The sequence below is a fragment of the Sarcophilus harrisii genome, chromosome 2, assembly GCF_902635505.1.
Source record: "Sarcophilus harrisii chromosome 2, mSarHar1.11, whole genome shotgun sequence".
In the NCBI taxonomy this organism is placed as follows: Eukaryota; Metazoa; Chordata; class Mammalia; order Dasyuromorphia; family Dasyuridae; genus Sarcophilus; species Sarcophilus harrisii.
The window spans coordinates 337,729,288-337,755,757 of NC_045427.1; the positions used below are offsets into that span (position 1 = coordinate 337,729,288).

Below are 26,470 nucleotides of genomic sequence, written 5' to 3' on the forward strand. Positions count from 1 at the left end.
TTGACAGAATTGATGAGTCTCTTTAGAAGTCCCTTGCTAAAAGGGACTCTGTCTTGCCATGTTTGGATCTTGGGAAGTCTGCATCATAGTCTGGATATAACAGGTATTTGGGCCCACTGTGGCACAGCATCTTATGATCTCCTCTAAAGGAGCATCCTTGTGTAATCCTAGTATAATTCTTTTATAAACCTCATTAGCATTTTCTTTAGCAAGTTGCCTTATCTTAATTTCTATTTATGCATTTTCACTAAAAGTTTGTATGACAGCTGTCTGCAGATGTCCCACAAAATCAGCAAAGGGTTCATTTGGCCCTTGTGCTATTTTCATGAAAGCCTGTCCTCTGTCCTGTTTACCTGGATAAAACCCTATGCTTTGATAGCAGCAGAAGCAATTTGCTCATATGCTACTATGGGGTAATTAATCTGTGCTGAAGTGTCTCATAAAAACCTATACCTGTTAGTTGATCACAGGTGATTGGAGTATTAACACCAGCCTGCCTATTTTGTTGGACTTGTATCCTACAAAGTTCATTATATTCTGAAAACCATAACAAGTTTTGTCCAGGTTCTAAGCATGTCCTTCCTATAGATTTCCAATCACTAGGGATTACAATTTCATAAGCTAAATTCTGTAATAACATCTTAACATAAGATGATGTAGCCCCATAAATATTGCAAGCTTTTTTCAGATCTTTGATAATTTCTAGATTAAAAGGAGTATATCTTCTTCTTTCTTGACCTGAAGAGTCATGCTCTATTTCTGTTTCTATTTCTATTCTCAAATCAGCTGTATTCTGTCCTTCTTCTTTGGCTTTAAGTAGTACTCTTTGTAATCTAGTCATAGGAGGGAGTAATCACTCCTGGGGAGATGATGCTGATGATGTCACTGCCCCTCCCACTCCTCCTCCTGCCTTCACCCAGGAAGGTGAAGTTGATGGGGGATGGTCAACAGCCTGCCCGAGTGTGGGCAGAAGTGAAGCTGGGCTGTGAGAATAAGAATCACCACACCCTTCAAGTTCACTTAACTCCTCATGCCCTCTGGTGATATTTCCATTAATCTCTCCTTTCACATCCTCTTTCTCCTCACATTTCCTTATGTGGCTGTTCTTAAAACTGGAGTCTGATTGGTATAGCACTAAATAAATAGATTAGTTTCGGTAATAAAGTCATCTTTATTATATTTGCTTGACCTATCCAAGAGCACTTAATAGTTTTCCAATTGTTTAGTCTCACTTTATTTGGGTGGAAAGTGTTTTGTAGTTTTGCTCATATAGTTCTTGACTTTCTCTTGGCAGATAGATTCCCAAATATTTTATACTATCAACAGTTATTTTAAATGGGATTTCTCTTTGTATCTCTTGCTATTATATTTTGTTAGTGATGTTTAAAAATGCTGATGATTTATGTGGATTTATTTTGTATCCTGCAACTTTGCTAAAGTTGTAGATTATTTCTAATAGCTTTTTAGTAGAATTGTGGGGTTCTTTAAGTATACATCATATCATCTGCAAAGAGTGATGATTTGGTTCCCTCATTATCTACTCTAATTCCTTTAATCTCTTTTTCATCTCTTATTTTAGAAGCTAGCATTTCTAATACAATATTTAATAATAATGGTGATAGATGACAACCTTGTTTATCTTCTGATTTTATTGGGAATGGTTCCAGTTTATCACCATTACATATGATGCTTACTGATGGTTTTAAATAGATGCTACTGACTGTTTTAAGGAAAAATCAGTTCATTCCTATACTCTCAATGTTTTTTTTATTAGAATGGGTGTTGGATTTTATCAAATTTTTTCTGCATCTATTGAGATGGTCATGTGGTTTTTGTTAATTTGATTATTAATATAGTGTTATGAGACATAACTTGAAACAAGGTGTTAACTCACTGGAATTGATAGAAACAATGCTTAAGTTTACACCTTTAGGAGTTCACACATTAGCTCAAACATTAGAGTTCACAAGTCCAGGAGATTTACAAAGTTACACCTCCCACAATCCCACTCTCAGAGGAGGAGTCAACCTTTGAGTTTACATCTCTAAAAGAGCATAAAAGGAGTTGAGTCAGTGGGTGAGTCTGAGGAGATTGAGAAGGTAGAGACTGCAGTTGGACAGAACTGGGGATTCGGGAGAGGAGAGGCTGAAGCTGGCAGAAGCAGAGGCAAAGGATTAGCAACAAGAGCTGTTGGAACCAAGCAAAGCTTACCAGGCTATTTAGGAAGAGACAATAAGGAACTACTTTAACATCTGGCTGCATTTGAGGTGATTATTCCTTTGAACTGAAACTAAGCCTGCCTCCAGAAGCCCCCCAGGAAACCTGCTCCCAGAGAACCATCATATTTTTAGAAAAGAAGAAGAGAACACTACAATATAGTCAATTATGTTAATAATTTTCCTAATATTGAATCAGACCTACATTCCTGGTATAAATTTTACTTGGTCATAGTATATTATCCTGGGGGTGATTTTCTGTAATCTTTTTGCTAATTTTTTATTTAAGATTTTTGCATCAATGTTCATTAGGGAGATTGGTCTATAATTTTCTTTTTCTATTTTCAACCTACTTGGTTTAGGTATCAGTACCATGTCTGTGTCATAAAAGGAATTTGGTAGGACTCTTTGATCCCTGTTTTTTCAAATAGGTTTTATAGCATTAGAGTTAATTGTTCTTTAAATGTTTGGTAGAATTCACATGTAAATCCATCTGGTCCTGGGGATTTTTTCTTAGGGAATTAATAGCTTGTTTTATTTCTTTTTCTAAAATGCTCTTATCTACTTTCAATGGGTACCTTCTCTTCTCTTTCCTTTGGCTTTCAGCTTTCTTTTGTGTGTTACCTTGTCCTATTTGATTGTAAGCTTCTTGAGAGGAGGGACTATATTCATTTTTCATTTTTATATTCTCCCATAATTAGCATTATTCCTGGAACGTAGTAAGCATTTACCAAATATTTACTGACTGAAAAACTTTATTAATTGATGAATGATTGGAGATAGAAATTTGTGGAGAACAACAGAGGTATCTGAGTCACCATCATGAGAATTCATGACTTCACTGTTTAGTGGCTGAATGACTATAAGGCAAAAATATGTTGCACAAGTCTCTGTAGACAAGAAGACTCCAATAAGGAATTCATTACTTTAAAAAAAAATGAGCATTTATTAAATATCTGTCCTTTTCCAGGCACTGTACTGTTTTGCAAATATTATTTTATTTTATTCTCACAGCAATTCTGAGAGGTCAGTGATATTATTATCCCCATTTTATACATGAAGAAAGTGAGATAGGAAGAAGTTAAATTACTTACTCAGCATTATAAATCCTGGATATGTTTCAGCCTCAATTCAGTCTACGGTGACTCCCAGTGTAGGAATCCAACCACTGTACCACTCAAGTAATCTAGTGTTAGGTTTAATAAGTACAGTAATTACAAAGTAGTTATCAGCATGATTTTTTTGAGATATCTGCAACAACATCTCTAATGTGATATGAAAATATCTGTGATTTCTAAAAGAGGGGACAAAGTTGTATTGTTCTTGTTAACTCTCTGGAGGTCCTCCAAATGGGCCGTGGTTTCAGTGGAAGAATTCAGGAGTCAAAATAGCCACCATAAGACTGATCAAAGATGGAATCTCTGTGTCTGACTTTGTCCTTAGTTTAACTACTCTATTACAATTATATCAATTGTAGAACTATTTCATCACCATGCTAAGTACTAAGTATATATAAACTAGATAACCATTGTATTATCAATTCTACTGAGTTAACACCTTGTTGTAGGGTTAAATCAATCATACTTAACTAGAGAACTGACATGCTAAACTAGATAACCATTGTCTTATCAATTCCACTGAGTTAAAGCTTTGTTTCAAGTATGCTTCTCCAGAATTCTGGCTCTCTACATTTCCCACTTTCTTTTGTTTTGGAACATAGGTGATCATGCCTTCCCTGACTTCTCAGAAAGGGGGTTAAAAACACTAAAAAAGGAGGTGATCACACGCTCCCTGACATCTCAGGAAGAGAGGTGAAAACACCAAAGGGAAATGGGGAATAAAACCAGATTTTGTAGTGGGTTTCTGAAGGGTCTTACTTGAAACATATATACATAAATCCATCAGCATGGATTATAGTATTACACAGGCACATAGTAATATAACACAGGCTAGTAGTGATATAATAAACAACATAGATCAACATGAGAAATTATACATGTCCATAAGTCCTAGAAATAGTTATTTGTCTGTTGTCAATTACTTTATATGTCAGGGAATCCAATGAGTCCTGCCAGTTTTGAAGTTCTCTAACAGTCTTATCAACAATTTTGATGTTCATGAGTCAATTGCCATACACATTGGGTTAACTGTCATGCTTTTTGAGTGGCACATGTAGTCATAGATGGAACTACCTGATGTTTCTTGAGTTTTCTCCTTTGTTTTAAGGTTTTTCATTTTTTCTGTCTCTCTCTAATGGACAAGGCGAATACAGTTTGTTGGCATCCATATGATTCCTTTTCCATCTACAGAGATACAAGCAAACCCTCTCCCCCAAGCAGTTAACCTATCTGATCCATTCCATTCACCACTTTCTGGATCTCTCCACATCACCTGGCATTTATATTAGAGCTACTTGCACTGGACACTGCCCTTCTGTTGGGTTATAAAACCTGTATTCTTCCCAATTGTAATCCTTTTTTCCCATCAGGCTGCTTTTTGACTGATTGATCATATCAGAGTACTGAAGTTCTAAAGACTCTCTGGGTATAACCTCAGTTGCCATCATGCCCCACCTAATTTTTTTGCCTGGGGCCCTGGAGGTGGGCCCCACCTCTCATTTCCCTGAGTCAGTCTACTTCTAATGCCCAATGGAAGCCTCTGTTGCATTTTGGACTTAGGATTTTGGGTCTTATTCTCTCACCCTGTCTTCTCATTCTATCTCTATGCCAACATTGAGCTTTCAGATGCCCTACTTGACTACATTTCCAGTTTCTCTGGAAGTCCCTTGCCAAAAGGCACCCTGTCTTCCCATGTTCTGCATCATAGGCTGGGAATAAAAGGTATTTGTGACCACTGTGGCACAGTGACTTATGATCTCATCTAAAGGAGCATCCTTGTGTAGTCCTAGTGCAATTCTCCTACAAACCTCATTAGCATTTTCTCTAGCAAGTTGTTTTATCATTATTCCTGTTGCTGCATTTTCACCAGTAGTTCATATGACAGCTGTCTGCAGACGTCCCACAAGTGGACAAAGTTGCTTCATGGGTGGTGCTGATTGTGTCTCTGCCCCTCCCCCTTCTTCTCCTTCTATCCATAAAGGGTTAATCGAGGGGGGTAGGTCAGGGGATGGGGAATGCTCTAATGGCTCCTGCTGGGAAGCATCAGAATTCCTTAATTTAATCAGCATTGTACTTAACTCCTTTCTTATCTAATTCTTCATGCTTTTCAGCTGTTTTATCAGTACTATCGCCTTCTCCTCTTTCTTCTTTTTCCTAATTCTAATACTTATGTAATTCCTTAAAGCCAATTGAATTAGGTTATAGATAGATAGATAGATAGATAGATAGTTTTCTTTAGGAATTGAATCAGGACCATTATCATTGTAATATTCAATTAGTTGCTTTCCTACTAGTTTTCACTTATTCAGCTCTGATTCTTTTTCTTTGGAGAACCAAGGAGACATGTACTATGTTCATTGTTCTGCTTCCAGGTTACAATCAAACTTTGGGTTTTTATTAGCTTAATCCTAATTTCCAGGTCACAGAGACCTTTCCACTAAACTCAGGAACGTGTCAGTCTGGCTGCTGAGTGTAAATACTTATCCTCATATTAGGCGCCAAAATGTATTGTTCTGGTTAACTCTCTGGAGGTTCTCCAAATGGTCCTTAGTTTCAGTGGAGGAATACAGGAGACAGGAGAGCCACCATGAGGGTGAGCAAAGATGGAATCTCTGTGGCTGACTTTGTCCTCAGTTTAAATACTCTATTACAATTACATCAATTGTAAAACTATTACATCACTATGCTAAGTACTAAGTATATGTAAACTAGATAACCATTGTATTATCAATTCTACTGAGTTAACCTCTTGTTGTAGGATTAAATCAATCATTCTGAACTAGAGAACTCACATGCTATACTAGATAACCATTGTCTTATCAATTCCACTGAAATAACACTTTGTTTCAAGTATGCTTCTCCAGAGTTCTGGCTCTCTACAAAAAGTCACAAAGGCTATAATACTATTGTGATTTATTGCTTTTATCCATAATGGAAAGAGAAATTAAATTTTGATTAATGGTTTATAGCAAATATAGATGCAATGTTTTCCTATTCAAGTTAATGGACCTCAAAAACATGTCACTTACCTATCAGGTCTCAGCTTAATGTCCCCTAATTAAAAGGGACTAGAAGTGGGGAAAGGGAGACCATAAAGCCCTTTTAAATAATGTGGGAACTGAGCTGAGTCTTGAAGGAAACTAACATTCTGGGTATGGAGAACAGCTCTATTTGATAAAAATTATTGGCAAAATAGGAAATTAGTGTGCCAGAAATTAGATATAGCCCATTCAGTCATCTATGAAGTGACTCTTATGTGCCAGGCATTTTGTTAGGCAACCAACTAAATGAACTAATTTAACATTATAAGAACTTATAAAGATGACAAAATTATAGGATCACAAAATAAATTACATTTTTAATCTATGGATAGTGGAAGTATTTGTGATAAAATAAGGTGATAAAGAGGGTCACAGAAGTTAAAATAGAAATTTTTTATTTCTATACATCTATATATAAAAGTTTTGTGTATATTCTCTATATATTGTATATGTATTCTATATATAGAAGTTTTTGTATAAAATATTTTTCTGATGAGATGTTTCACTTTCTCTTCTTTTTTTTTTCATTCTTTTCATTTTGTTTTATGATTGCTTGGTGTCTTAGAACATCATTAGATTTCCTTTTCCCCATTCTAGTTTTCAAGAAATTATTTTCTTCCTCAAGTTTTTGATTCTCTTTCACATGTTCAATTTATATTGAATTGCTTGCTGTTTAGGAGAAGAGGAAAGTAGAAAGGGAGGGAGAAAAATTTGGACCACAATATTTTGAAAGGCTGAATGTTGAAAAGTATCGTTGCATGTATTTTGAAAATTAAAATGCTATTATAAAGAAAGCCAAAAAAGTTTTAGATTCTCTGTTTCAAGTTGATTGACTTTCTTTCCATAATTTTCTTGATTTGGGGGGACAAAGACCAATCCAAAAAAAAAATCAAGAAAAACCCAGTGTAACTAAAATAAGAGAAATGGGTAAATGGGAAAACAATTTTTGTATCCAATTTCTTTGAGAATGCCTAGCATTTCAAGGCATTTTTCCCTGGTGATTTATTATAATATTGTATTAAGTATTTAGTGGCTGCAAATTATATCTCTTCTCTGCCCTGGAACTAAAAGAACTCTCACTCCTCTGCTACAGCACTCACCAGGTATGTTGCAACTTCTTTCTCCACACAGCCTAGGACATATCTGCTCAGCACAGCTGTGCTTAGTTTCCCTCAGCTGTGGAAGGTCCTTCTATCTTCTACTTGGCTATCAGACCCTAAACTGTCCACAAGATGTAAGTCCTTGCTTCTCACCACAGCTGCTTCAGGGCTTATTGTATGTTGATTCTTCAGATTGAGCCTGGAGGTATTTGCACTTGGTGAAGAAAAGCTCAGGGAAGATAAAGTATTTTCTGGAGTCTTCCCAAATTGTCTTAGCAGGACAACTGCTTTGCCCCATATTTATTTCTGTTGCCCTGAGGTGAATTTCTGTTTCTTTGTTGTAATTTTTGTGGAGGAAATTTGGAGAGATGAAAGTTTTCTGACTTACCCTATCATTTTTTAAAGAATCTTCTCTATTTTTCATTATTACCTAGTGCATATATAGACACACACACACACGCACAATTTTTTTTTTTTAGATTTCAGATTTGGAGAAATTTGTAAAATTTAAATTCTGTCAGTTAATAAGCAATATGCTTAGGGCTACAAAGAAAAGCATAATAACAAACCTTGCCAAGAAAATTCTGGTTTTTGGAGATGAGTATGTTATATGATACCATTGTCACTGGATTGAAAAGTATCTAAAAGATAGTAAAGTGTTATAAAATGAGAAAGATAGGAAGGGGAAATTTATAAAAGGCTTTAAAAAAAAGTGATTTTTTTATTATTATGTGGCAAGAACTTTACTAAGTAGGAGGTAAGTGCTCTTATTATTCCTGTTTAGCAGTTGAAGAAACTGAGGTAAATAGAATGAATAACTTACCCAGAATGACATAGTTAGTAAGCATCAGAATCCAGGTTTGGATTGTTATTCCTTAGTCCAAACCAGCATTCTGTCTTCTGAGCCACCAAGTGTCTCTCTTGGCTTTAAAAGCCAAACAGAATTTTACAAACAGGATCATATGATCCTGGAGGTATTAGAGAATCATTGGCAGTTCCTCTACTATCTTGTTTATTGGGTGATTTTTGTAATCTCAACTTTGCCCTTATAATTAAAAAATAAACTAACTTAATCTGCTAAGGTAGCAAAAGCATAAATTTAGAGATATGCTGAAATGGCCAAATACAGTGACAAAGTGTAATTGTTAACAGAATAGCTAACAATGTATACATATTTCAGTATTGTTGAATATGTGGAAGATAGACAATTAATTATTGGAAGAATTACAAATTGCTACAGATAATTTTGAAGTAATGTTCAACAAATCACAGTACTGATTAAACTGTCTTACAAGAAATTTGCTAAAAAATTCTATCTCAAAAATATTATAAAAATAACCTGTTTGGAACAGTATTACTCTCTATAATATAAAATATTAATAGGATATATATATAGTGTTGCTATAAAAAAAATAGTTGGAGAACATCTGAAAAGATTATGATATATTAGTGTGTGTGGTACAGAGACCGTAACCCTTATAGTCTTGTGAGAAGCAGCAAGTCCAGAAAAAGGAGGCCAAATTCACAGGAGAGCTCAGTTAATAAGCAAGTACTTCCCAACCCCTCTCCAAAATCCCCTTATGCAAAACTTTTAGTCTAAATTGACTCATGCAGTTACTTTTCCCTTATATAGTGGGTGAGGCAATAATGAGCTGACTAGGGAAGAGGTAACTACACAAAAAGTTTCGCTTATTCAAGGTCACATAAAAAAAAAAAAAGCAAAACTGAGGCCTAAGGCTTCTCTTACTTTAGCAGACAGTTTCTGAGAAACCACATTGCTTGCCCCACACATTATATCGTATAATACCATAAAATATGAAACCTAAATGCTACTACTGTTATTATTATGAATGAACCTATACAATGTTCTGAAATATTAAATAAATAGAACCAGAGAGGTGTACATACTGTGACTTTAAAAAAGAAAAGTAGAAAGAAGGAAAAAAGAACCAAAAGCAGTAGAACTAAGAAAAACTTTTGCATGTTGGCTTGAGGTCTACAAAATTGGAAACAGAACCTATACAAAAATGAACAAAAACTATCATATCTGCTTCACAAAATGGAAGCTGTAATGACCAATGTTAGAAGAGAGTGAGCCTTGAGGTTGGATTTTATAAAGTAAACAAATGATTTTTAAATCCATAAAGTCGATAACAAAGTCTGGAAGCTAATGAAGACAAGGTAGGTTTGCCCCTTCATAAAATGGAAACTCCTTTAGTAACTCACTGTTAGTTGAAGGGAGGTAGTAATTATACAAGTATTATAAAGGGATTGTTTTTGGCACAGGGAACAGGCCATAAGGGTGATAGAAAGTGCTAAGGCAAGAAATTTGATCACCCTCTCATTTGTATGTTTGTTTTTCTTGTTGGTTACTAAATTTAAAATGATTAGAAAAACTTAAAACAAGAAAAAAATTGTCAGATATATTTTCAACTTGTAGAGCATTAAAAAAAAACACAATACAAAATATCTGGTCTTAGTAGACTCATACTTTCAACATGTAACCTCTTTTAAGGCTATGGAAAAAAAACAAAACAAAGCTATTTTGCTTGCAAATTGGTACATCTTCTTAAATACTCTATTGCCCTTTGTAATGCTACCATTTCCCCCTGATATCAAAGTATTGGAAGATTTCTTCTTCTACAAAGTCAGTTCTGTTCTTTGAAACTATTTAAGTATGATTACTAAATACCTGAGCACAGGAACTGTGTTTTGTCTCTTTTATCTCATTTCCCCTTTGTCTAAATAATTTAAATTTGAATTACAAAACAGTAGATTAATAAGTTTCATGATTTTGAAAAACAATTTACTTTATAATTACAAGAGGTAAAAATTTATATGGGTACTAAATAGATCATGGATAATTTTGAACAGGAAAGAAACTTAACCATCCCTCTATAATAAGAAAGAAATCTTATCTTGTCTTTATATATGAAATTAATTCTATTGATCACCTTAATCCAATTTCCTCAAACTGAGTTTACAAAATAGTTTAAGCAAATTTTTTTAAAAAATTACTGTTTTCTTTTATATGCTCATTATTGAGCTGTTGATAAACTCAATTTTAAGTTTAGAAACATAGGGGTTTGCTACTTTTTAAAGTAATAAATTCATCTCCCCGACTTATATAAACAAAAAGCATCAAAAGTTAAAAAATATATGAATATGGATTATTAAAGTTCCCACATTAGAGGTGTCTATCCAAAAGATTCAATAAATTTGAAAATGAACATTCTCTGCATCAAGGCTGCATTTCATCTTCTGTGATAATGCTTCTACATATGCATACAATTTAGCCTGATTACTGATTGATTCATCTGTCATAACTAAGCTCAAGGCTCACACTAATCAAATTTTCAAATCACTATCTAGAATTTAAATATTTGATTTCAAAACCTTGGATTGCTTTGAAAGAGGAGGGAAAATGATTTGTACTTTTTATTAGGGACTTGTTTCAAAATCTCATGGGAGAAATTCCCAAAGTACTTATTGAGACAATTTTAGGAATTTTCAATTTATTTTGAATAAATGCAAGTTGATAAAGTTGTAATAATATTATAGGTAAACTAAGTCCATTATTTTGAAATCCTTTTTTTATAATAGCTTTTTCTTTACAAGTTATATGCATGGGTAATTTTACAGCATTGACAATTGCCAAATCTTTTGTTCCAATTTTTTCCCTCCTTTCCCCCACCCCCTTCCCCAGATGGCAGGACGACCAGTAGATGTTAAATATATTAAAGTATAAATTAAATTCAAACTAAGCATACATGACCAAACTGTTATTTTGCTGTACAAAAAGAATCGGACTCTGAAATATTGTACAATTACCCTGTGAAGGAAGTCCAAAATGCGGACAGGAAAAATATAGGGATTGGGATTCAATTTAATGGTTGAAATCCTTTTAAATAAAGCTCTTTATAAAGCATATTTCTAGCAGCATGTAATTGTAAAATTTTAGTTAGATGTATGAATTACAGAAATGACATGTTCACTCTTACCATGATTTTAAAAATTCTTAACAGTATATGTAAAAATATATTCATTTTATCAAACTTTAAATAAAATATCCTTTCCAGAAGACTATGTACTTTATTGAGGGCTAACCCATTCTTAGACAAGTCTCTTTCTAGTTTAGGTCTAAGTCCATACCAGAAGACAGACATTCAGGGCAGGAAAGGGATGTTCATCTATGACATAGTCTTGATTGAACCAAGCAATTTTTTTTGTATTGGTATTGTTCATCCAATTGGTTCTGGTCAAATGCTCAGGAGGAACTGCAGCTGTACCAGAAAGCTAGTCTGAACCTTAATCCTTTTAGTTAGTCAAGAGTGGAGGGTACTTTGAATATCTTTTAAAAGAAAAACTAGCTTAGCTTATATGGAATAGGCTTTAGAATTAACTATCCCATAGAACATTAGCCCTAAAGTCAGGAAGAACTTGATTTCAAATCCAACCTCAGACACTTAACACTTAGTTGTGTGATCCAGGACAAGTCCACAATTGCCTAGTAAAAATAAATAAATAAATAAAAACTAGCATTTCTTATTTCAATGATTGCTAGGTTTTACACCAGGCAATAATGTATAAGTACCCCACAATAAACAATGCAATAAGGAAAAGGAAAAAAAATATCCGGCCTTCCTTTTTTTCTAGGACCTTTATCTCTGATCATTCAGCTGCTGCTGGGACCATGGATGCTGCCTGCTACCATTCCCTGGGGCTTGAACTGTCCTCTCTGAGAATTGCCATGGATTCTATTACTTCCCTTTATACTTTTATTCTGAAGGAATACATTCCTCAATTCTAGACTGATTTGTATAGTAGCTTTTCAAAGCTTAAAATGATTAATTGGAGAATTTCTTTTCATGAAAATTTGGGGTACTATTACAATGGCACAATGAGAATGTTTTATGTGTATGCTTTTAAGATTTGACTAACCATTCTTTTATCCAGAAGGTTATCCAAATAGGAGAAAAGATGGTCACATATCTTTATTTTGCCAACAGAATGTGGTATTTAACTAGTTCTCAGTAAGCCAAAGAAGTATCTCTTATTTTAAAGGGCATATCATGTTCTCTTGTTACAGTATTTTGAACATTATTATATATGTGTATGTATGTATGTATACATATGTGTGTATACATTCTTGGATCAGCTACCTCATGTATTACTTTAGATAAAACTGTTCTATCTTTTGGCAAATACTTTACCTTTCAGCAAATACCTAGTTACCTTTTCCTAGTTATGGCTCTAGTGATGTTTGTCTGATATTCTTTTCCCTGTCCAAAGTCATCTATGCATACATATTATGCACAAAAATACACATATTTATTATAACTCTTTATAGAACTCCTATGAAATATTCAATGATATACTGTGTTTTGTGGTACTTTTTTGAGAATAAGTGATTGTTTTAACATATGCTGTTTTTTTGAGCATATATAAAATTTGAGTTTTCTTTCTCTTGTTTAAAGATTTGACTGTGATTTGATTGGTACTTTAAAATCTTTGGGAAACACATGTTCCAAAAGAAAATAAAAGACAAACACTTAAGTAGTTTACAATTTTATTGAGATTATAACATTTATATTAGTAAATAAAACATTTAAACCAGGAGGAATCATCTATGATCCTATGAATATGGTAACTAAACAAGAGATTAATACTCTCCAGGGATAACTGCCACCCAATGAATGCTCACATGTGGTGTTCATTTAAAGGGGATAAAATGTATTTCTATTCTTTTTTGGTTTTGTTTGTTTTTATTGTAAAAATCGTCACCTTGACATTTAGTTTATAATGTTGTTTATTTGTGGATTTTAAGAAAATCTATTGAAGCTTAATTAAGAAGCAATTCATTACAATGATCTTATTGACAGAATTCTGTTTTCCTAGCCAATTACTCCAGGATTCAGCATTACGAGGTTACATTTGTACACAAAAGATCAAAATATTTAGTCTCAGATTAATTTGCATTAATAATGGAAGCAAATTTATAATTTCAGATATGTATCTTTTCTGTTGAAAACATTGTAAAAGAAAAGTGAGCTAGATATTAGCAAAAAACAAAAACCAAGAAACAAACAAACAAAAAAAACCTTCAGGTGTTATAGACCAATGTCCCTAATTAATATTGATGCTAAAACCTTAAATAAAAGATTAGCAAAAAGATTACAGAAAGTCATCCCCAGGATAATACACTATGACCAAGCAGGATTTATACCAGGAATGCAGGGCTAGTTCAATATTAGGAAAACTATTAGCATAATTGACTATATCAATAACCAAACTAACAAAAACTATATGATCATATCATCTCAATAGATGCAGAAAAAGCATTTGATAAAATCCAACATCCATTCCTAATAAAAACATTTTAGAGTATAGGAATAAATGGATTCCGAATGTCTCCAGCCAGCACCAAGATGAAAGTTGGAATGAATCTGTCTTGTCTCTGAGAGAGGGCTTCTGGCTCTCAATCTCCCAGAGTGCTCCTCTGTCTGTCCCAGAGTGCCTCTGTGTGTGTCCCAGAGTGCTCTTTGGCCCTGGGAGTTTGGGCTTCTTCTGAACTGAACTGACACTCCCCTTTCAATCTTTTCAGCTGAACTTCCCACTGAGCCTCTGTCAGCTTCTTATATATGATCTCCCAAAGGTTGACTCCTCCTCTGAGAGAATGGGATTATGGGATCTGAAAGTGGGATTATAGGTTTCTGATTTGTGAATCTCCCCAAAGTGTGAACTCCAATGAATACTTAAATATATTAGTGAGCTAGAAGATTTGCCAAATACCATGCTGAATTAGGCAACTGACTTATCACTTTGTAAGGATTCTAACAGGGAGGTTGGCTTTTTGTTTTTTATTCTGAGAGATTTATATAAATTTTGATCTTTTCTTTGATAAATTAGTGGTTTGAAACAGAGCAAGTGATTGAGCTCCCACCTCATGTGTGTAAGTATATATTTATATGTTTGTTTTGCCTGAATTAAAAAAAAGTAATAAATACTATGAAAACAGGATCATACATTTAGACTGGGAAGGGATTTAGAGACTATTTAGTCTAATTCTCTCCTCCTACTCATGGCACATATTTTACCGATGAAGAAACAAAGTACCCTTTCACTGTTGTGAATGTCCTTCCTCTGGTATGGTTAAAATAGAGTTACACCTAATGATATGATTTGTTCAAGAGCACACAAATAGTAAGTAGCACTACTGAGATTGGAACCTAGGTCATTCAATCATAAGATTATAGTTCTAGAGATTAGAAGGACCTCAGAGACCAACTAATCCAGTCTCTTCATATTTTAGATAAAGCAACTGCAAAATTGGGAGATAAATGGCTTGCTCAAAGTTACAAAGATTGTAATAATTCGAGATGGGGCTTGAACTCAGATTATATGACAGTGAAGTCTCTGCTCTTCCTCCCACATTATTATATTACTGTTATAATTATTATACTTTTAAATTATTTTTAAATAATATACTTTTATATTATTATAATACTTTTATTATAATGCTTATAATGACATAATGAGGATGTTTATATGTGTGCTATTATAATAATTTTAAAATAACATAATAAAAATGAAGACTGCAGTTTTAAAACTATTTCATAACACCTGAAGGCTTTTTCGGTTTGTTTGTTTCTTGGTTTTTGTTTTTTGCTAATATCTAGCAATATCAGCTAATATTTAGCAATATCTAGCTAATATCTAGCAATTACAATTACATGCTGCTAGAAATATGCTTTATGGAGAATTTTATTTAAAAGGATTTAAAAATAATGGACCTAATTTACCTATAATATTACTACAACTTTATCAACTTGCATTTTTCTTAAAATAGTCAGGAGCATATATTTAAAACCATCAGTAAGCATCATATGCAATGGGGAAAAACTGGAACCTTTCCCAGTAAGATCTGGAGTGAAGCAAGGTTGCCCACTATCACCATTATTATTCAATATTGTATTAGAAACACTAGCCTCGGCAATAAGAGTCGAGAAAGAGATTAAAGGGTTATGAGGAAATGAGGCAATGAGGAAATCAAACTATCACTCTTTGCAGATGATGGTATACTTAGAGAACCCCAGAGATTCTACTAAAAAGCTATTAGAAATAATTCATAACTTTAGCAAAGTTGCAGGTTATAAAATAAATCCCCATAAATCCTCAGCATTTTTATACATCACCAACAAAATCCAACAGCAAGAGATACAAAGAGAAATTATTCAAAATAACTTCAACAAAATAAAATATTTGGGAATCTGTCACCAAAGGAAAGTCAGGAATTATAAGCAAAATTATAAAAACTTTACAAAAAAGTCAGACTTAAATAATTAAAAAATTTAAATTCCCTGGATAGGCCGGAATATAATAAAAGATGACAGTATCCCTAAACTAATCATATTTGGTGCTATACCAACAATTCAAGAAAATATTTTAAATCTAGAAAAATAACAAAAAATTCATATGGAATAAAAAAGGTCTAGAATCTCAAAAGAATTAATGAAAAAAAAAATAAATGAATGGCCTAGCTGTACCTGATCTAAAACTATATTATAAAGCAGCAGTCACCAAAACCATTTGGGTTTGGCTAAGAAATGATTAGTTGATCAGGAACAGGGTAGGTTACAAGACAGAATAGTCAACATAAATCTATTTTGACAAACCCAAAGATCCTAACTTTGAATAAGAATTCATTATTTGAAAAACTTGGGATAACTGGAAATTAGTATTAAGAAATTAGGCATGGACCCACACTTAACACCAATACCAAGATAAGATCAAAATGGGTCCATGATTTAGTATAAAGAATGGATTATAAATAAATTGGAGGAAATAGGATGTTTATTCTCAACCTTGGAAGAGGAAGAAATTTGTGACCAAAAGGAAAGACCATTATTGATCAAAATGAAAATTTTATTTAATAATTAAAAAGCTTTTTACAAACAAAACCAAACAAGATTAGAAGGAAGCAACAAACTTGGAAAACATCGTTACAGTTAAAGGTTCTGATAAAGGTCTCATTTCCAAAATATATAGAGAACTGACTCTAATTTATAAGAAACTAAGCCAATCTCCAGTTGACAAATGGTGAAAGGATATGAACAGACAATTTTCAGATGATGAAATTGAAACTATTACCACTCATATGAAAGAGTGTTCCAACTCATTATTAATCAGAGAAATGCAAATTAAGACAACTCTGAGATAACACTACACACCTGTCAGATTGGCTAAGATTACAGGAAAAAATAATGATGATTGTTGGAGGGGATGAAGGAAAACTGGGACACTGATATATTGTTGGTGGAGTTGTGAACGAATCCAACCATTCTGGAGAGCAATCTGGAATTATGCCCAAAAAGTTATCAAACTGTGCATACCCTTTGACCCAGCAGTGCTACTACTGGGCTTATATCCCAAGGAGATACTAAAGAAGGGAAAGGGACCTGTATGTGCCAAAATGTTTGTGGCAGCCCTGTTTATAGTGGCTAGAAACTGGAAAATGAATGAATGCCCATCAGTTGGAGAATAGTTGGGTAAGGGTATATGAATGTTATGGAATATTATTGTTCTGTAAGAAATGACCAGCAGGATGAATACAGAGAGACTTGGAAAGACTTACATGAACTGATGCTAAGTGAAATGAGCAGAACCAGGAGATCATTATATACGTCAACAACGATACTGTATGAAGATGTAATCTGATGGAAGTGGATTTCTTTGACAAAGAGCCCTAATTCAGTTTCAATTGACAATAGAGCCCTAATTCAGTTGATCAATGATGGACAGAATCAGCTACACCCAAAGAAAAAACACTGAGAAATGAATTTGTAGGTAAAGAATTTGTAGTTTTGCTCATAAAGTTTCTGATTTTCCCTTGGCAGATAGATTCCTAAATATTTTATACTATCAGTAGTTACTTTAAATGGAATTTCTTTGTAACTCTGACTGTTGGATTTGTAGTGATATATAAGAATGCTGATGACTTATGTGGGTTTATTTTATAACCAGCAACTTTGCTAAAGTACCAACAATGTTTTTTAAGCCATTCTTCTCATCATTGTATTTCTGTGCCTCTTTTATCATTTGATATATTCTGGTTTTTAAGGTTTTATTTTCTTCAGTATGTTTTGCTTCTCCTTTATCAACCTGTTAATTCTTTTTTTCATTATTTTCTTGCATTGCTATCATTTCTCTTCCCATTTTTTCTCTATTTCTCTTATTTGATTTTTAAAATCCATTTTGAGCCTTTCCCAGAATTCTTTTGGAGCCTCAGACCAATTCACATTTTTCTTTGAAGCTTTAGATAGAACAGTTTTGATTTTATTGTTTTCTTCTGAGTTTGTTTTGATCATCCTTGTCACTAAGATCAGGATATATATATATATATATTATATATTTGTCTATTTATATATACATATAAATAACTCTTGTTACATATTCTTTTTTCCAGACTATTACTTGACTTATGACTTCATATTAAAATTGGCCTCTGGTCCCAGGGTATAAGAGGCCTGTCCCAAGCTTCAGGTTTTTGGGGGCAGCTTCTTTTAAGATTCTGTTGGTTTTTTGTTTTTCCAATGTGGTATGATCTAAGCAGAGGTGTTTTTACTGCTCTCCTTGCCTGTGCTCTGTCTGTAAGTGACTACAAGCATTCTTTTCTGCCTTGGAACTGTGACCATGTTCCCTGCTCCCTTATCACAAAATTCTGGTGTGGTGATTGCTCTTCCTTGCCCTGGGATTACAATCCATATCTGAGTATGTGCAATGCAACAGTCTTAAACTAGTGTCAACAAAGGGACTCCTCTAATTTAGTTCTGGTGAATTGTTCAATTCCTTTACCTTCTATAGAACTGAAATTTCCATTAGCTGCCATTGCAGCCATTGATTCATTCATTTCAAAGGTCTGCTGATAGACCTTTCATGCCAACCTTCTAAATTATCTTTAGAATTTACTTTGAGGTATTTTTTTTTTTTTGCTGAGGCAATTGGGGTTAAGTGACTTGCCCAGGTTAACACAGCTAGGAAGTACTAAGTATCTGAGACCAGACTTGAACTCAGGTCCTCCTGATTTCAGGGCTGGTACATCTACTGCACCATCTAGCTGCCCCACTTTGAGATATTTTTTTCAATTGTTTGGAAGAAAACTTGGGAGAGCTCAGGTGAGTCCCTGATTTTTTTTCCCTACCATGTTCACAACAGAGCTTGACATAAATTTATAATGTACCTTATTGTCCTGATTATACAACTTCCTCCAGCTACATTCAATAGCTTGTCAGAAGAAGCAGAAGATGATGAGAAGATGTTGAGAGTAATCCAGGTCTGATATGAACAGACAATTCTTAGATGAAGAAATTGAAACTATTTCTAGTCATATGAAAAGATGCTCCAAGTCATTATTAATCAGAGAAATGCAAATTAAGACAACTCTGAGATACCACTACACACCTGTCAGATTGGCTAAGATGACAGGAAAAAATAATGATGATTGCTGGAGGGGATGTGGGAAAACTGGGACATTGATTCATGGTTGGTGGAGTTGTGAACGAATCCAACCATTTTGGAGAGTAGTTTGGAACTATGCTCAAAAAGTTATCAAACTGTGCATACCCTTTGATCCAGCAGTGTTACTACTGGGATTATATCCCAAAGAGATTATAAAGAAGGGAAAGGGACCTGTATGTGCACGAATGTTTGTGGCAGCCCTTTTTGTAGTGGCTAGAAACTGGAAACTGAATGGATGTCCATCAGTTGGAGAATGGCTGAATAAATTGTGGTATATGAAAATTATGGAATATTACTGTTCTGTAAGAAATGACCAACAGGATGATTTCAGAAAGGCCTGGAGAGACTTACACGAACTGATGCTGAGTGAAATGAGCAGGACCAGGAGATCATTATATACTTCAACAACAATACTAGATGATGACCAGTTCTGATGGATCAGGCCATCCTCAGCAACGAGATCAACCAAATCATTTCTAATGGAGCAGTAATGAACTGAACTAGCTATACCCAGAAAAAGAACTCTGGGAGATGACTAAAACCATTACATTGAATTCCAATCCCTATATTTATGCACACCTGCATTTTGATTTCCTTCACAAGCTAATTGTACAATAATTCAGAATCTGATTCTTTTGTACAGCAAAATAATGTTTTGGTCATGTATACTTATTGTGTATCTAAGTTATATTTTAATATATTTAACATCTACTGGTCATCCTGCCATTTAGGGAGGGTGGGGGGTAAGAGGTGAAAAATTGGAACAAGAGGTTTGGCAATTGTTAATGCTGTAAAGTTACCCATGTATATATCCTGTAAATAAAAGGCTATTAAAAAAAAAAAAAGAGAGTAATCCAGGTCTAAGATTTGAGAAGAGATGATCAATGATAGACATGAGAGCAATCTGAGAATAGTAGAAGCAAAATAGCTAATTGATAAGAGTTGAAATTAGAAAGGGAAGAAAATAACGGGAAGAAAAGAAAGAATCAAGCATGGTCTGAGAAGGTGAAGTTAAAGAGGAGTGAGGTATAGGGAGACATGGATTGATAGGATGTTACTTAGAGGAATAACTGGATTTCTAATTAAAAAGAAAAAAACTTTTGTGAAAATGATTCATGATTATCCATATGTGGGACTATTTTTGAATGAAAAATTTAAGTGGGTTCAGGAATTGAGTGCTTTGAGGCTTTGAAAAGATCATCAATGCAGAATTTGAAATATTCTGGTATAAGGAAAATAGTTGTTGAGGAGAAAAAGATGATCCAAATGATGAACTTCTTGCAAAAGGAGGGAGAATGACTGAAATACTGGTATGAAACAGTCACTGAGATTTTGATTGAGTGGAAATTTTTGACTAAGTGCACTCGAAATAGGAGGTTTTGACTGATGATAGTATAGGGAAAGTCTGAAGTAGCTGTAAAATCTCCCTTTTCAAGGAGATGAGAGAAAGTATAATCAGTGCCAGAAAAAAATACTTTGAAATACCATAGCACCAGGGAAACATTTCTCAATGAAGGTTTCATTTTAGGCTGGTAGATGCAAGGAGTATGAGAGAAAGAAACCCAGGATGAATAAAAGTTTCTTTACTGGAGAATGGAAATTCTAGAAGGCACAGTGGAAAGGGTAGAAGGGATTATAGTGAGGACATAAGTAGAATGGGACTGAGAAGGAGTAGAATAACTGAAAGGGAGATAAGGACTAGGGATAGTTCTTATATGTCTGTGATTGGTTAACACAGGGATAAGGGGAGAAATAAGAGATTGGAAGTCATTGACCATAGAGCAATAGTATATTACAACAGTCACAAAGGGATGGTGGTTACTTTGGCAAGCAAAGCTCATTGTTAGACCAAGCCTGGGTCTCCTGCTTGTGCAGCTGCTTCCCTTCCAGACTATCTAGGGAAAGGGGATGGCAGTTGTCAGGGGTCCTCCCAAGGTCAACAGAGAGCATTCAGTGGCCAGAATTGGCTGTTCTGAGAATTATTCTATTCTTAGCAACCGCTCCTACAGAAAAATAGTTCAGATTTTTCTGTCAATGCATATTTGTTTAAATTGTATTGGGGGCAGGGAGGAATTGGAAATGAATAGATATTCTATACCTTATATACCTTTCTATTCCTCATCTCCATTTTGAGGAAAACATGAGCCTAACCAATACTTCAAGTAATTTTCCTCAAGGTTCTAAGGAGTATAAAACTACAGATCTAGAAAAAGAGAAAGACCTTTCTTTTCAGGGCTGAGTCCTCCCAGGATTAAACCCAAATGACATACTCCCTTGAATCCAAAGCTAAGAAAAGTCCCTAAAGAGGGATAAGGCAAGTGCTCCCAAACCACTGGCCCTATGATTTTGTTTGTTACAAATTTCATAAATAAATATGGGCAAGGTATGATTGGAAATAATTGTTCTGAAAAAATATAGATGTTTCTGTTTACTTTAATCTCCATGAATCAGCAAAATTATGAGGTAGCCAGTTCTTGAACATAGTAACACTTAATAAATGGTGGTTGCTGCTGTTGTTGCTATTGATGATGATCATGATGATCATGATAATGAGGTAGCCAAGTTCATTTAAAGACAGGGAAGGATGAGTTAGGATAAAGATCTTTATATGGTGCAAAATGCTTGTGGCAGCCCTTTTTATAGTGGCTAGAAACTGGAAACTGAATGAATGTCCATTAGTTGGAGAATGGCTGAATTTCTTATAAATTTGAGTCCCTTCTCTATATAATTTGGAAATGAGGCCTTTATCAGAACCTTTGAATATAAAAATGTTTTCCCAGTTGATTGCTTCCCTTCTAATCCTGTTTGCTGTGAAGGTTTTCTGGAGGCAGACTTAGTCTCAGTTGAAATAAATAATTACTCCAAAATCTCAGCCAGCTGGTAAAAATGCAAACGTTTATTTCTCCTTCCAAATTAGCCCGGTTAGTTGAGGCCTATCTCTCTGCCTGGCTCCAAGAGATCTTGCAGCTTTGTCCTTGGCTTCTGCCTCTGCTTTCTTCAGCCTCTAGCCAGCTGGAAGTTGGAAGATGCAATGAATCTCTCTTGCCTCGAAGATAGGCCTTGTAGGCTTTTCTTCCAGAGTGTTTTGTCTCCGAGCCCCATCGATGTTCCGGAGAATATTCTCTTGAGTCGCTCACTGGAACTGTATTTATGCTACTTCTCTGAGAGTGGGATTGTGGGATATCTCCCAGCATGCTCTCTGAAATCTCCCAAACATGTGAACTCCATTGAGTGCTTAGATACTTATGAGCTCTGTAAAGGTGTGAACACAAGCATTGTTTCCATCAGTTGTACTTAGTACCTAGTTCAAGTTCTGGCCCAGATTAAATCAACTCCAATGGCTTAACACTTTGTAAAGATTCCAACAATATGGTGCAGCTTCTGGTTTCTCAAGAACACTGATATCATTGCCACAGAATGTCTTTTCAAAGAATGAAAATTAAACTTATTTCTTTCAATAGATGTCTTCAGACTCTCTCAAAAATTCACTTACCAAGAATCTGTTCCTCATCTCTTAAAGGTATAGTAACAGTAACTAATATCTCTGTGAAAGGGCCTTTTTATGCTAGAGTTATTCATGTGCATATTATTTCCTTAAGGACGTGATACACCTAATGAAGACTGGTACTAAAATATTTGCCTGTAGTCTTATAAGCTTAATCAAAGAAAGGTAAGGTTCTCAATTGGTTTTTTGGAGGTCTTGGACCAGCCTTCCTTCCAGCAAAATAATCACCACAAGAATAGCTAGGTGTTAAAGCCCAAATCCTTTATTATCTCCTTCACAATCTAGTTTCCTTGCCTGAGGCCCAGGCCAGCTTTCTGGAGAGCCTTTCAGACCAGTCTTCAGACCAGGGGAAGTACAGAAGGCCAGCCCCCACGGTGGTGTGAGATGAAGTGAATCTCTCTGAGTCTGAAGATTTGTGCTTCAGCCTCCAGCCACCACAAACGTGGATGATGGAATGAATGTATCTCCAGGTCATTTCTGAGTCTGTAGGTCAGGCCCCCTTCTGAGTCTCTCTCCGAATCCTTCTGAGTCTGTCTCTCGCTCTGACAGGCCTTTGTCTCAGTGGGGGAAGTACAGGAAGCCAGGCCACTAGGAGCCTGATGAAGATGGAATCAATCTTTCTCGTTGGCTCCAAGAGCTTGAACTCCCGCCTCCAGTCCTCTGTGTTCTCTGGCTCTGAATCTGTCTGAGGCTCCTAGCTTACATGTTCTCTTATAATTACATTATCATAAGTGTGAATCTTGTAGAACTATATTAAGTACTAAGTACATGTACTGAGCTAGAGAACTAGTAAGCATCATGCTAAACTAGATAACCATTGTCTTTATCAATTCCACTGGCTTAATACCTTGTAAGAATCCTTGTGTCAAGTTCAGAGTTCTGGCCCATAACATCTACCTACACCAAGATAAATGCTATATACATTTCTACCTATATTTTAGAAATAAATAAGACAGTGAAAAATACCAAGAAATTTTCAGGAGACAAAATCTAAAAGAGCAGCCAATAATAATTAATATGATATTTATGTAGCACATTGTATATTATCTTATTTGATCCTCTCAATAATCTTCATTTTATTGAAGAGGAAATTGAGGCTGAGAAGTTATTTAACTTGCCCAGGGTCACATAGTCTGAAGAAGGACTATCTTAAACTCTCCCAGACCTTCCTGACTCCAAGTCTAATATTCTATCTTCTGTGCCACCTCAGTACTTTATGTTTATTTCACCAAACACAAATGCAAAAGAATAAGTAGGACCGGGGCATCTAGGTAGCACAGTAGATAAAGCACCAGTCCTGAAGTCAGGAGGACCTGAGTTTAAATCTGTTCTCAGACACTTAACACTTCCTAGCTTTGTGACCCTGGGCAAGTCACTTAACTCCAATTGCTTCAGGAAAAAAAAAGTAGAACTTCAGATGTGAATGGGATTCTCTTAAAGGACAGTTCTCTTGCCTTCCATTTTCTCTGCCAAGGTGGCATCTTTGACTAGGAGTAGACAAAACAGAAATAGCTAATAGGGAGTTGAAGTATTAAGAGAGATCTCCTACCTGTCATTGATGAGTTCAAGACACCAAGCCCAAGTTAACTACTTTTCAGGTTATGAAAAGGATGGGCAAATGTGATTACTAGCTTATTTTGCATTAACTTGGAAAATGTATACACCAAAACATTTATAAAATTCACTACCTTTAGTAGCATTTTTTAGTGATAGCAAAATAGTAATAATATAGATGTCTGTAAACCAAAGTCAAATTGGGATATATGAATGTAATGGAATATTATTGTGCTATAAGAAATAAGGAATTTAATAAATTTGGAAAAGCAAAAGAAAAAAATCTACATTAACTGATGCAAATTGAAGTAAGCAGAGTCAAAAGAACAGTATACACAATAACTATAATAATTCAAATGGACAGAACAGCTACAAAATACTTAAAAGTATATGTTTCAAAATTATAAAGAATTAATGTATAACTCCAAAGAAGAAATATAAGATATCTGCACAAGTAGTAGATTCAGAAGTGCATTATGTTGCACATGTTTTCAGTCTTTTTCTTTTTGGTGATCCCTTTTGCTGACTTTTTCTCTTCTTTTTTCCTTTAAAAACATGCTTTTAATATTCTTTAAAAGGTTTTAAAATATATAGGATGGCTTTCTGGTAGCTTTTGGGAGGAAGGAAGAATTTAAAAGATGCATCATCAATAAAACTTATTTTAAATAATAAAAGTAATAAACAGTGGAACAGGGTACAACAGAATGAGAGAGAGAGAGAGAGAAATTATCATTTTTTAAAAAGATAATGTTATTTACATTCAGTAGCACCAGCTACTTTCTATTCACAAACAATATATTTGACACCTAAGTGCTGTCAGTTGGTTCAATATCAGAAACTGATATGGTTTTATTAATGGACATGATGTAAGGAAGAGGCATTACCATCCACTTTGCCTTGGAATACGAAGGATCACTGTGCTGTCCATCAGATTTGAAGTTGAAATCTCCTCTATGTGCTATTGGAATATGAGCTCTTTGAGAGTAGAGATTGTCTCTGTTTTCTATCAGTATCTCAGTTGCTTAGCATATAGTAACCACCCAATAAAGGTGTATTGTTATTGCAATTGTTTTCATTTATTCATTCTTGCAAGCTAAAATAAGCTAAACGTAAATGCCAGGAAAAATTCTAAAACTACACTAAGTTAAATAATTTACCACCATTAATTAGACATATAGCTTTATGTGTATGTATGAAATTGCTATATTTCATTTTTAATGATCATGACTTTTAATTTTCTGGGGTTTTTTATTATTTATATTCTTTAAATTATCAAGAATCTAAACTGAAATAACAGTTGTTTGGTGGCTTTTTACCTATTTGGAGGTGAAGATAAGTGCATGTGAGGACCAGGTTACATCATGTTTAATTTGTTTTTTCCTGTTTCTGAGTCCTACAGTTATAGAATTTATAGATTTTGCTTTTAAAATAATTTACTCAGGTATTTATTTTGAACTTGCTCCATAATAATGAATCTTAAAAGTTTCTAAGTATGTAAATTACACGTAAATATATTTTATATTTAGAAGTGAAAATAAAATTAATAAAAAGTGATAATCATAACATAAAATGTTTTATTAGGATTTTGATGTAATTTCTCTAAAATTATTAGAAATGAAGAATATGATCTTGTTTAAGCAAATGTCAAATAAATGGTAAACAATTCATTTAATTAGATAATAATCTAAACTATTTTACATAGTTACCTTAATATAATAAAAAAAGGTTCATTTTAATGAATTAAAAAGGAATTAAGAAAAATGTATTTCTTCAGTATTATTTTATCTTTAGATTAAACATTGCTTTTTCAGAAGCTTTTCTTTTGCTAAGATACCTTATCTTTTAGAAAAAAAATGATTGTGTTATTTACATCAATCCATGTGGCTTGTTATTAAAAAAAAAATATGCTATAGCTCCTTTACTTAATGGGATTCTTTTCTCGTTGCAGTGCAAACGGCTAGAGCAGGAGCTTCATCATCTGAAAGAGCAGAACCAGACTTCGGCAAACAACATAAGACATCTGACTGCTGAAAACAATCAAGAACGTGCTCTGAAGGTAAATCTCCATTCCTTCTTGTAGGCAAATTAAGGTTATAAGTCCTTGGTGCCAGCTTTCTGTGCTGCATATATCAGTTGTGTACATTTCAGCAGAAGTGAGCTGTGGTGTTTGCCAACAACCCCTTCTTTAAACACAGATACAGAACCCTTCTGTTATGGTATTATTTTATTTGTGTGTGTGTGTGTGTGTGTGTGTGTTTGTGTGCATGCACAAAAACAACATAGAATAATATATTCTCAGAATTGTTGAGGCATTTTTATGGAAATTTTTTGCTATCACTTTATTCATTTTCTGTTTGTGTACTATTGTTGTTTAGTGATATTAATCAAATTAACATGTATCTTTAAATGTGGATCTCTA

At 34.3% G+C, this 26,470-nt stretch overlaps 1 protein-coding gene across 3 annotated transcripts in view; it reads left to right on the forward strand.

Annotated features, from left to right (window-relative positions):
* Nucleotides 1–26,470, forward strand: part of MIPOL1 (mirror-image polydactyly 1) — a 468,394-nt gene that overhangs the window by 172,007 nt on the left and 269,917 nt on the right. For all 3 annotated transcript variants that reach the window (XM_031952941.1, XM_031952940.1, XM_031952942.1), the window contains one exon: nucleotides 26,000–26,107. In XM_031952941.1, the coding sequence (XP_031808801.1) occupies nucleotides 26,000–26,107 (108 nt within the window). The remainder of the gene's footprint in view (nucleotides 1–25,999; nucleotides 26,108–26,470) is intronic.